We start from the raw sequence: 13151 nt of genomic DNA, 5'->3' as shown, positions 1-13151 counted from the left end.
CAGTCTCAAAGGTACTACAAGATCTCTCTTAAGTACTGTTTCTGCAGACTAACACGGCTATATATCTTTGAATTAAAACAACAGTATATGATGTGAATGGTCCCCATTGCAAAGTTGAGAAAGCACAGCAGTTACGGAAAGTAGTAGCCAAATGGTGAGTGACTGGTTACTGCAGAGCCCATCTGGTAGGGATGGCTTGTAGGCTCTCCAAAGGGCCAAAGCACACTGCAGAAATAGTCTCATCTGGAGACCACTTTAGCTGCCCTGGCTCAGTGCTAGGGAATCCTGGGGAAGTACTTTTGTGAGGCATTGAGCCTTCTTTATCAGAACAAAGAAACAGCCCCTAGATTCCCTAGCACTGATCCAGGACAGTTAAAGCAGCCTCAAAGTGGGTTATTTCTGCAGTGTGTTTTGGCTGCAAAATCTACAGTAATCCCTGGCTGGCTGGGGGATCCCTCCTCCGAAAGCAAAGCGCTTGAAGGACTGGTCCTACTCCCCACCGCTAGCTGTTACTCTTCCACAAGATGCCACCATTCTTCAGTACTATCAGTGTTGCCAGAAAGCCTCTTTAGACTCGAAGGGCCGGCTGCTGCCTGACGGGAATGGTCAGAGCCTGGGTCTGTTGAAGGGAAGCCCTTCACCCCAGACACAGCAGGGCCTAGGCATTGGGTGCTGCCATTTCCAGTGCCTCGCTTAAAGCGGTGCCAGCCTACAAAATAGAGCAGTGGTCCCCAAACTGATCTTTGAGAGGATTTTGGACTTCAGCTCCCATGATCCCAGGCTATTGCCCAACATGGCTGAGGCTTCTGGGAGCTGGAGTCCAAAATCTCTAATAGGAAACAGGGACTTCCGGGTACGTGAAGAGGGAGGATGGTCACGTGAAGGGGATGTCACATGACGGTCGAAACCGGAAGTCAGAGGAGGGCCGAGTCCCTCTTAGCGTCTGGAAGGCGCTTGGAGGAGGAGGAGGGGTCCGCGTTGCTGTCTCCTCCGCCCGAGCCGTTCCCTCGCAGGATGAAGTGGGCGCGCGCGGCCGGGGAGCGCCTGTTCCGTGGCGTGCGAGGGGCGGAGGCGCTGCGCGAGACCTGCCGGCAGTACCCTCTCTCCTGCTGCTTCCTCCTGGGGCTCAGCCTGGCCACCCTCCTCCTCAGCCGGTGAGAACTAAGCTTGTTTCACGAAGCAGGTGCCCTTCTGCTTTGGTCAGGCCCCACCGGGAATAATGCTGTGTCCAGCTCTGGGCCCCACAGTTCAAAAAGAGCATTGAGAAACGAGGCATGTCTCCAAAGGAGGGAGACTAAAATGGTGAAGGATCTGGAAACCATGCCCTATGAGGAAAGACTCAGGGAGCTGGGGATGTTTAGTCTGGAGAAGAGAAGGTTAAGAGGTGATATGATAGCCCTGTTTAAATATTTGAAAGGATGTCATATTGAGGAGGGAGCAAGCTTGTTTTCTGCTGCTCCAGAGACTAGGACCCGGAGCAATGGATGCAAGCTCCAGGAAAAGAGATTCCACCTGAACATTAGGAGGAACTTCCTGACTGTAAGGGCTGTTTGACAGTGTAACACACTCCCTCAGAGTGTAGTGGAGTCTCCTTCCTTGGAGGTCTTTAAGCAGAGGCTGGATGGCCATCTGTCACTGGGGGTGTTTTGGCTGAGAGTTCCTGCATGGCAGAAGGGGGTTGGACTGGGTCAGAGCCCTTCTAGGGGTCTCTTCCAACTCTACCATTCTATTGTTTACTTAGTTTAAAAACCTTAATATAGTTAATATAACGCTTTAATGTAATGTAGGGCTTTAGCCAACTTTTCCTTTAAATTGTTGTGAGTCACTTTTGGCAGCTTGATGGGAGAAAGGCAGGGTGTAAATTTAAGGGAAAATAAAGTAAACTGTGTCACAGCCATCCGCTGACATGAATGACAACAAACTCCAACTCCCAGAATTCCATAGCCTTGAGCCAAGACACAGTTAAAGAGGTGCCAAACCAAGTTATTTCTCCAGTGTAGATGCAGCCCTTGTCCCTTTAAAGGCAGGGTGACCAGAGGTCTTCTCAACTGCAAAGGAGGACAAGGCATCCTAAAATGGCAGACATTAAAGAACAACAACAAAAAATAGGGCATTTCACTGTAAAAGCTAAAAAAATATGCACAGAGATACTAAACCCATGCTGGAGGACATTTTGACATTCCTCCTGGACAGAAGGCAGAAATGGAGGACATGTCCTGGAAAAGGAGGAGGATACTTAAATAAATAATAATAAAGTTTTTATTTTTATCCCGCTCCTTCCCAAGATCAGGGCGGCTCACAACATACATTAAAACAAAGTGGATACAGTACAATAAAAACAGTCAAACAACTAAATACAATAAAATAACAAGCTAAAAGCCCCATAGCCCAACCTCTTGGCCATGGAAGAGGAGGGAGGCCCGCAGGATTTTATTTGGGGAATGCTTGTTGGAACAGAAAGGTTTTTAAATCCTTTCTGAATTGGGCCAGGGAGGTTGACGAGCGGAGCTCAGTGGGCAGCATATTCCAAAGGGCCGAGGTGGCGATGGAGAATGTCCTCTTCATGGTGGAGGAAAGCCTAGCCCCAGGCACCTTCAGTAGTTGCTGCCCAGATGTTCTGAGGGTGCGGGACGGAATATATGGGGAGAGGCGGTCCTTCAGGAATCCTGGGCCCAAGCCATTTAGGGCTTTATAGGTGATCACCAACGCCTTATATTGAGCCCGGAAGCGGATGGGCAGCCAATGGAGATCTTTCAGCACAGGTGTTATATGGCTGGCCCTGGAAATGTTCTGCACCATTTGCAGCTTCCGAGTTTGGTATAAGGGTTGCCCCATGTAGAGTACGTTGCAGAAATCCAGTCTCGAGGTTACCAGAGCATGTACAACAGTTTCTAGGTCCCTCAGGTATGGACGCAGCTGGCGAATAAGCCGAAGCTGATAACAGGTGCTCTTGACCGTCGCACTCACCTGAGCAGTCAGGTGCAGCGACGAGTCAAGAAGCACCCCCAGACTGCGCACGGAGTCCTTCACAGGGAGCGTGACCCCATTCAGGACAGGTGGAACCACCGCCATTCCTGGACCAGGGGAACCTATCACAAGTACCTTCGTTTTCTCTGGATTCAGCTTGAGTCGGTTTTTCCTCATCCAGCCCATTACTGACTCTAGACAGGCCTTGAGAGGAGAGACGCCATCCTCAGTCACTGCATCAGTCGGAGACATAGAGATAATAATTTGGGTGTCATCAGCATACTGATAACCCCGCGCACCATGTCTCCGGATGATCTCTCCCAGCGGTTTCATGTAAATGTTAAATAGCATGGGAGACAGAATGGCTCCTTGAGGGACCCCGGTTTTAAGGGGCCTCTCATCAGAGCACACGTCTCCCAGCTGCACCATCTGGGACCTCCCAGAGAGGTAGGACCGGAACCACTGGAGCGCAGTGCCCCTGATTCCCACCTCTGCCAGACGCCCCAGAAGGATACCATGGTCTATGGTATCGAAAGCCGCTGAGATGTCCAAGAGCACCAACAGGGACACTCTTCCCCTGTCGATGCCCAGACGGAGATCATCGACCAAGGCGACCATGGCCGCCTCAACCCCGGGAAACCGCCCGGAAGCCAGTTTGAAATGGGTCCAGATAATCAGTTTCATCCAAGACCGTCTGAAGCTGGATCGCAACCGCCCTCTCGATCACCTTACCCAAGAATGGCAGCAGCGAGACTGGCCGATAATTATTGTGTACCAGGGAGTCGAGGGAGGGCTTTTTTAATATAGGTTTTACAATGGCCGATTTTAATTCTGATGGAAATTGCCCTTCCCTCAAAGATGTATTAATAATCCGGCGTAACAATAAAGTTTCCGCCGGTCCCCCCTGGGCCGCTAGCCACGAGGGACAGGGATCGAGAGAGCAGGTTGTCTTCCGAACACTTCCGACGATCTTGTCCACGTCCTTGGTACTCACCGACTCAAACCGATCCAGTTTAATAGAGTGCACGGAGGCTCTGGATACCTCTACTCTAGGTTCTGCTTGAATGTCAGCATTAAGACTTTCGCTTATGCCCTGTGCCCCAAAGTTCGTGTTGGACAACTCTGATTATGCGTCCAAAGCAAAAATAATACTTTACTAACACAACAAAAGTGGACAGTAACTTAATACATTTAAAAGAAATTCTTCCCTCTGCCTGATGCTTTTCTAGCTGACCTTAGGCTGCATCTGCATTGCAGAATTAGTGCATTTTGACACTCCTTCAGCTGCCATGGCTCCATTCTGCGGAATTTGTTTTATTTATTTATTTATTTAATTCCTACCCTGCCTTTCTCCCCAAAGGGACCCAAGGCTGCTCATGGTAACAATTCTAAAAACATAGTGCCATAAAAGAATTAAAACAATATAAAATTACAAGCATTAAAACCACAATAAAACCACAGTGCCCATCCCATATAAAACTCCTCCCATGTCTAGACATTAAAAGCCTGCCTGAACAGAGCCGCTTTTACCTGCTGACGAAAGACAAGCAAGGAGAGGGCCAGCCTTGCTTCTCATGGAAGGGCATTCCAGAGGACAGAGCAGCCACCATGAAGGCTCTCGACTGTGATAGTGGAGGGACCGAGAGAAAGCCTTCCCTGGAAGATCTTAGGGCTCTAGCAGGTTTGTATGGGGAGATATGAAATCTCAAATAGTGTGGGCCTAAGCTGTGTAGAGCTTTATAAGTCATAACCAGCACTTTGAATTGTGCCTGGAAATGAACCAGTAGCCATTGAAGCTGTTTCAGCAAGGGAGTTATGTAGTCCCTATAGCTGGCCCCAGTCAGCATTCTGGCAGTGGCATTTTGCACACACTGAAGTTTCTGAACAGTTTCCAAAGGCAGCCCCACGAATCAAGGCATGTGTCACTGTAGCCAGATCTGACTTCTCAAGGAACAGGCGGCACAGCTGATGCATGAGTTTTAACTGTGCAAATTCACTCCTGGCGACTGCTAAGACCTGGGCATCCAGGCTCAGAGTGGGGTCCAGATCCTGGGATTTGTAGTTTGTTGTGGCACCAGAGCGCTCTTGACAGAAAAGGCTAAATACGGATGTGAGAGCTGGACAGTGAAGAAAGCTGATAGAAAGAAAATGAACTCATTTGTGACATGGTGCTGAAGAAGACAAACCAAAAGACAGACAAAATAGCTCACTGAATAGCTAAGGTCTGAACTCTCAGTGGAGGCCAAGATGACTGACCTGAGGCTGTCATACTTCAGCTACCTCATGAGAAGACAGGACTCACTAGAAAAGACAATGATGATAGGAAAGGAGGAGGGAAACAGAAAAAGAGGAAGACCACATGCCAGATGATTAGACTTGATCAGAGAAGCCATGAGACTGAGCCTGCCGGACCTGAGCAGAGCAGTTGAAGACGGGGGCTTGGGATGTCTCATCCACAGGGTCACCACGAGTCAGTTGGCTCGAAGGCAGTTAACAACAACAATCTTACAAAACTGCAAATCCTAGAATCCCATACTATTGAGCTTTGGCAGTTAAAGCAGTGTCAAATTGCAGCTCAGGGTTTGATTCCCCACTTGGGCATAGAAGCCCACCGGGTGACCATGGGCAGGTCTCACATACTTAGCCCCAGGGAACCCTGTGATAGATTTGCCATAGAGTCACTGTAAACTGCAAGTGACTTGAAGGCAACCCACCACCAAGACAAGAGGGAAGTTCTGCAGGTGTTTCTTGTCACACAAATCTGCTGAAATTTCCTCTTCAACACAGCCATTAAAAAGACAATAGCCTTATCCAGTTTGCAAACTGACAATCCTATGGGGAGTGACTCTTTTGGTATGGGGTGGAAGTAGTCTTTTAACCTACCCCCAGCCAGGAAGCTGTTCATCTGTTGCAGGAAAAATTTAAAAAATAATGAAGTCTAGGGACACCTGAAAATAACAAGTTTAATTGGGCATTATCTTTTGTAAAAAAGCAGCCCTTGATGTTGCAACTGATGAAGTGGACAGGAGTTTCAGAAAGCTTATCCCAGATTCTGCTATTTAATTTTTACGGGCAAAAACATCCATATCTCCACAATTTCCCGGCCTAAATGCCCTAAAAGGCACCAGATCCTGTCTGATCTTGGAAGCTAAGCAGGGTTAGTATTTGAATGAGAGGTCACTAATGAATAGTGGGTGCTGCATTCAGAGGAAGGAACAGTCAACATAACCTCTTGAGTAACTTGAAAGCACACACAGAGACAACTGTATTCTACTGTTGCAGCAAAATCAGTAATAGAGTCGGGTTTTACTTTTTCTGTGTTTTTATGGATGATTAAAGCCTACAAAAATGAATGAATAGAGGGTTGTCTCTTTTGAATATCATTTCCTTCTCACTCTAATTATATCCTCCACCTACGCATCCTCCCATATAATTTGCCAGCTCAAGCAAGACAGGATGTATCTGTATGGCAGTAGAGTGGGTATGAAAGGGATGTCAGGAGGGGAATGCAAACATGGAGCAGTTATTCCAAAATCTATTCTGATAAAAAAAAAAGGTAAGGTGCAAATTAATAAATAGCTCAGTTATTTTTAGGCTGCATCTACATTGAAGTTTGACGTTTCTTTAATTGCTTTGGCTGTATGCTCGGGGTTCTGGGATTTCTAGTTTTGTGAGCTGTTTAGCTGCCTCTGTCACAGCTCTGGTGCCACAACAAACTACAGAACCCAGGATTGCATAGGATGGCACCATGACAGTTAAAAACATTGTCAAACAGCATTAATTCTACAGTGTGGCAGTAGCCTGGTGGCGCAGTGGTTAAATGCCTGTACTGCAGCCATTCACTCAAAACCACAAGGTTGCGAGTTCAAGACCAGCAACGGGCCCAAGCTCGACTCAGGCTTGCATCCTTCCGAGGTCGCTAAAATGAGTACCCAGACTGTTGGGGGGCAAATTAGCTTACTTGCTAATTAGCTTACTTGCTGTTCACCGCTATGATCTTTGGAATAGCGGTACTGTATATAAATAAAACAAATTATTATTAAATTATTATTATTTAAAAGCAGACCTTTTTAGTAAGCATTCCACAGCAAAAGGAGAATAAATAACACTAATTGCACCACCTTGTTTTCTGTTTTCAGTGGGATAACTGTGGAACACAGCTTAAAATACAAAGGCACTTTTTGTCGCTGAGGCTGAATCTCTTGAAAATAATCGTATTTCAGCCTCAAGTACTGTACTAATTTCTGTTTGCATTAATTAGAAAGAATTACTCTATGCTTATTAGAGAGAGAGAGAGTGTGTGTATGTGTGTGTATACACACACACACACATCTATCTATCTATCTGGGGTAGAATCATAGAATCATAGAGTTGGAAGAGACCACAGGGGCCATCCAGTCCAACCCCCTGCCATGCAGGAAATCACAATCAAAGCATCCCCGACAGATGGCCATCCAGCCTCTGCTTGAAGACCTCCAAGGAAGGAAGTACAATAACATCCATAATCCACAAAACAGATACATTTATTGGGCCAACCAACATTCATAAAATATATGTTGCAAGCCTTTGAAGCTCTACTGGCTTCTTCATGAGACCAAGGTGTTAAAAAGGGCAGAAAGAACTGACTATGTTAGTCTCAGGCCTACATTTTGTCAAGATGGTGATGTTGTTGTTCTGAGTATGAGGGGAAATCTCTGCAGACTGGCTTCTCCTCTTTCTGGGCATGTTATATTTTGAAGTCCAGAAAATTTAAATTCCGTTATCAAAACAAAGAGGTACTTCCTATGAAATCCAGGATTTCTCAGTATTTTGTGAGGCCAGAAACAAATAGGACTAGGCAGGTATAAAAGAACTTTGTAAAATTGAGTTGTTTTGTCAGACTCTTTGCCTGAATCTACACTACAGAAATAATACAGTTTGAGACTGCTTTAACTGCCATGGCTCCATGCTACAGAATTCTGGGATTTGTAGTTTTTTGACAGATTTAGCCTTCTCTCACAGAGAACTCTGATGCCACAATAAAGTACAAATCCCAGAATTCCATATCATGGAGCCATGGCAATTAAAGTGTTGTCAAACTGGATTATTTCTGCAGTGCAGATTTAGACTTAGCTGAGGTATATAATCTGGAAATTTAAAGTTGTGTAGCTGTTCAATGGGATATTGAGAAACCAGTTCCAGTGGTGAAACAAGGCACGTGGGGATAACTGTCCTTGCCTACTTTGTGTGATAGCAGCCATGGCAGGGAGTGAGGGGGTCTAATCATCTGTGGCTGGCTGCACAAATAGCTTCCAAGAGTCACAGGTAGTCCAACCTTAGTCTGTAGTTGGAAAGGAACAAAACTCCATTTTAAACTCCTTACTGAAAACACTTGCACTCAGTGGGCACACATTTTGTATTCTCCAGATCAGTGGACACTTTTTGGTTCTTCAGACATCGTTGGGTTGTAGCTCCCATGAATCCTAGCTGTTGTAAACAGTGGTGACGAATATCAACAGATATGTCTGTGTGTCTGTCTATCTATTTGGGCTACAGATATATCGGCTAAAGATATACAGTCGGCCCTTGGAACCCGCAGGGGATTCGTGCCGCCCCCCTTCCCCATGAGTTCCAAAATGCAGGCATATTCAAGCCCCATAGGCTTGAGTGGGGCACATGCATGCAGGGCACGTGCCACGAGCACGCACCCCATTCACATTAATAGCAGTCGCTCCTCCGTGGCTTTCCAAGTCTGTGGATCTCAAGTCTGCAGACTTGGAGGGGTGACTGTATATCTGTAGCTCAAATTACACTGGGTTCATTGATGGCAGGGGTTGTACTGGGAGACAGAAGTTGTCTCCCAGATATTGATATTCCTCACAACTGTTTACAACAGCTAGGGTTCATGGGAGTCACAACCCAACAATGTCTCTAGATAGGAGGGCATACGAAGTATCGCAGAATTCTGGAATTGTGAGGTAAAGCGAGGGGGAAACTTCCTTGTACTGTAGTCTACTCAATATATACTAGCACTTTTAGTGGAATCAAAAGGTATTCTCCCAATGATACAACTTTTTTGGCAGCCAAAAATAGCACTGAAGGGGAAAGAAAAATGGAAGGAAATCTTGTGTCAGCAGATCTCCTGTCATGCATCATTCAATTTCACTCTTGCTTTTACCTAGTTTCTACTCTTGTTTCTATTACCATTAAGGTTATCTCTTCAGCACTGAATAAGAAATGCTCTTTCTGTTAAAAGGATAGCAAGGGGTCACATACAGATGATCAACAAACAATTTACCATTCTCACCTGCTTCAATTATGCTTTAACTTTAATGTAATAAATATTATTGTATGGAAGATGAATTTCATATACAGTATGATGTTCTTCATAGTAGTGTAAATTTTACAAGAGAGCCAGTGTGGTGCTGTAGTGCAATCACAAACCTCCTCTGAACAACACTTGCTAAGAAAACTCCATGGCCTTAGAATCACTATAGGTCAGAAACAAGTTGAACTCACACAACAACAACTAATTTTATACATAGTGGTATGCATAGTGTTGGCTAGAATGTAATACTCTACATTTTGTTGTGAGTTGTAATTTTCTCTTTATTTTTTTTTAGATACCTTCATGTTTTAATGATCTTCTGGTCATTTGTGGCGGGAGTTGTCACATTCTATTGTTCTTTAGGTCCAGATTCCCTCTTACCAAATATTCTGTTTACAATAAAGCATAAAACCAAGGTAATGTATAACTTCATTGATATGCTTTGATATGTTATTGAACATCAATTAGCTAAATGTTTGTATTTATGATGAACATGCTGTAAGATTTATTTTAGTTTTCAACAAAAATGTCAGCTGGTTAATCAGCAAGAACTGTTTTTAGTTGCTGATGTTTCAAGTTAAAAGTATCCATGACTTTTAAAAAGAAGGAATATTGGGTAAAATAAATTTTTGTGTAAGTACATTTCTGGTGATGCAGTGAGATCTCTATCTCCCCCACCACACACTGTTCTGGCGGGTTCACTAAACTTGCATTATTGTGAGGGGTAAGTGTCTCATGCCAATCATGCTTGTGGTTCTCTTCCAGAACATGGCCACATGGCCTGAAAAACCTACAAAAATCATACTTGTTATCCCTGTAGATGGACACTGTTAGGTCACTATGAAGTGACTTTTGGAATAACTAATAGGTTTTATTTATTTACTGTATCTGCCAGTTAGCTAGTGTTAAAAGAAAGAAGGAAGTGTGAAGGGAGCAGGCAACTAGTCAACTAAGGCGCGTTACAGACCGCCGAATTGCGGCGGTCTGCTGCCGGCGCCGCTTGCAGCGCCCGGGAGCCGCAGCTTCTAAACTGCGGGACTCCCGGACGCTGCGAGGAAGGAGCGTGGAAATCGTGCTCCTTCCTAGGCCCCGGAAGTGGCGCCGCAAAGCGCAAGGCGCGCTTTCACGGAGTCACTTCCGCCACGACACATCTGGACGCTAGGCGTCCAAGACGTCAAAATGGTGGCAGCCATGTGGAATGGCCGCCGCCTTTTGTTACAGACAGAGTCCTTTTTTAAACTGCGACGTCCTAAGGATGTCCCAAATGGCGGTCTGTAACCCGCCTAAGTTCTTTGATAGCCTTTTGTTGTGTCTATCTGTATTCAGTCTCCGTTGAAAAATGTCTGCATAGGTGCCGAGCTCTTCTGGGCTCATTTTAAAAATCAGATCCCAGCTCAGTTGAGGAAAAGCACTAAGTGATGGTGAATTTCTAGCATTTTTACGTATGTGGTTCTTTTGTACTTTACTCACTTGCTATTTTACATCTGATGGTGATTGATGAAAGAGGGGTTTTGTCACAGAGGGCTTTCTGTTTTAAGAACTGTATAAGCTATCAAGCACAACTACCGTATTTTCCGGAGTATAAGACGACTGGGCGTATAAGACGGCCCCCAACTTTTCCTGTAAAAATATAGAGTTTGGGATATACTCGCCCTATAAGACCCCCTCCTTAAAATCCAAGGAGGGCAAGGCCGGCGGCCCTCACGCCAGGCCAGGGCGCTCCTTCCCGGGCTCTGCGGGGCCTGGGAGGAGGGCAAGGCCGGCGGCCCTCGCCCAAGGCGCTCCCTTCCCGGGCCTCCGCGGGCCCTGGGAGGAGGGCAGGCGGCGGCCCTCGCGCCAGGCCAGGGCGCTCCTTCCGGGCTGGTCCGCGGGGCCTGGGATGAGGGCAAGGCCGGCGGCCCTCGCGCCAGGCCAGGGCGCTCCGTCCTGGGCTCCGCGGGGCCTGGGATGAGGGGCAAGGCGGCGGCCCTCGCGCCAGACCAGGGGCGCTCCTTCCGGGCTCTGGGGGTCTGGAGGAGGGGCAAGGCGGCGGCCCTCGCGCCAGGCCAGGGGCTCCTTCCGGGCTCCGCGGGGCCTGGGATGAGGGCAGGCCGGCGGCCCGCGCCAGACCAGGGCCTCCTTCCCGGGCTCCGCGGGGCCTGGGAGGAGGGCAGGCCGGTGGCCTTCGGCGCGACCAGGGCGTGCGGCTCCATTCCCCGGCGCCCGCGGGGCCTGGGATGAGGGCAAGGCCGGCGGCCCTCGCGCCAGGCCAGGGCGCTCCTTTCCGGGCTCCGCGGGGCCTGGGAGGAGGGCAAGGCCACGGCGCTCCTTCCTGGGCTCCGCGGGGCCTGGGAGGAGGAGAAGGCCGAAGGCCCTCGCGCCAGGCCGCGGTGCTCTTTCCCGGGCCCCGCGGGGCCTGGGAGGAGGGCAAGGCCGGCGGCTTTCGTGCCGGCAGCGGAGCCTTCCCGGCGTATTAGACGACCCCCCAACTTACAAAAAGATTTTAGGGGTTAAAAAGTCGTCTAATACGGCGGAAAATACGGTAGGTTATTAAAGGCAGATTTCATATTAATCTTGTTAGCTGTGCATATGCTGAGGCCCTTTTCACCTTTCTTACCTTTACCCTTTTCACCTTTCTGCTTTGGAATAAATTAATATGTAATCAATTATCTCTAAGCATTTTTCCATGTAGTAGTGGAATATAATTTTGGATGAAGGAAGGAATAGGCAAAAGCAGAATATGTTTATAAGAGACAGACCAATTTCTAAAAATGTGAGATGTGTTGCAGTTTGTAGATTTGTTGAACTTGCTGTGTCTCAAGAGTGGTGGAATAAATAAATCTATTTGGCCTCTTCGGGGACACTATGCCTTTATTTCAATGCAACATTTATTATTTACTGTATTTTAATTGTAATTTTTATTTATATGGTGAGTGATTAAAATACAGTGCGCCCGCGTTATACGCGGGTGCGCTATACGCAGACTTGAGTGTACGCACTCAAGCTGCGGGGAGCGCACGGGGCACAAGGGGCAGTGCATCCCATTCAAATGAATGGGGTGTGCGCCCGTGGCGCCCCGCACTCTTCCATGCTGCCGCGCTTATGAGCCTCATTCAAATGAATGGGCTCAAGCATACAAGGAGTTAGCCTTACGGGGGGGGGGGGGGTTCCAGAACGGATCCCCCACATATGGCAAGGGTCCACTGTAGTTGTATTCTGCCCTATATCAAAACATCCCAGGATGTGGTATAGACAGCAAGTTAATATCGAACAATTTAAAACCGTATAAAACATTCTGAAATAATCTTAGTAGCCCTGTTTCATCATTTTTATTGCATACAATTAAAATGGCTAATGCAGAACTGTTTTCCTAGTATTCTATAGAATGGAATTTTTCTTTGTTGGTGTTGTTTTAGCAATTAGAACTGCAAGAACCAGATTCCCAAGGATTCAGCTGTGATGTATGTGGTAACATCAAGTGTAATAGGCATAGGTAAGTTGAATATTCATAATTTTAATCATACTTGTATACCTTGGGTAAAAATTAATAGAACACAACTTAGCAGTCTTTTTGCTGTTTAATAGGCTTGCATTACGGCTAGAAAATTATCAGCCATGGCGAGACCTGAACGTTCCTTCTAAAGTTGATGCTTCTCTCTCAGAGGTAACATTCCCCAGAACAGAAATCTCATAATATTTCTTCTAAAGCATTGTACTCAGATCACTTTGAGTACCAGAAATTTGTAATTAACATTCTTTTATGGATTATCAAAATACAGGCATTTCTAAAAACTGAGCATTTCTATCATATTTTATCAAAGAATTGTCCATCTCAGCTTCTTTCACTCACTCTCTTTTACAGTGTTCATTATTTTTAGAGTGATTATGTCAGCTGGAT

General features: G+C 46.6%; 1 protein-coding gene across 4 annotated transcripts in view; it reads left to right on the top strand.

Moving 5' to 3' along the window:
* Positions 1 to 955: 955 nt before the first annotated feature.
* Positions 956 to 13151, top strand: part of LOC121917465 (sorting nexin-14-like) — a 66593-nt gene continuing 54397 nt past the window's right edge. Inside the window, exons 1-4 of one of the 4 annotated variants that reach the window (XM_042443461.1) lie at positions 956 to 1154; positions 9570 to 9690; positions 12670 to 12746; positions 12839 to 12917. In XM_042443461.1, coding sequence (XP_042299395.1) covers positions 1015 to 1154; positions 9570 to 9690; positions 12670 to 12746; positions 12839 to 12917 — 417 coding nt within the window. In that variant the 5' untranslated portion in view covers positions 956 to 1014. Of the gene's footprint in view, positions 1155 to 9569; positions 9691 to 12669; positions 12747 to 12838; positions 12918 to 13151 lie in introns of those variants that run through there. The other 3 variants (XM_042443459.1, XM_042443460.1, XM_042443462.1) reach the window with 3 other exon arrangements.

The sequence above is a fragment of the Sceloporus undulatus genome, unplaced genomic scaffold (genome assembly GCF_019175285.1).
Source record: "Sceloporus undulatus isolate JIND9_A2432 ecotype Alabama unplaced genomic scaffold, SceUnd_v1.1 scaffold_19, whole genome shotgun sequence".
Taxonomy (NCBI): domain Eukaryota; kingdom Metazoa; phylum Chordata; class Lepidosauria; order Squamata; family Phrynosomatidae; genus Sceloporus; species Sceloporus undulatus.
The sequence above is the reverse complement of the archived record's forward strand: the minus strand, read 5'-3'. Positions and strand labels throughout refer to the sequence as shown.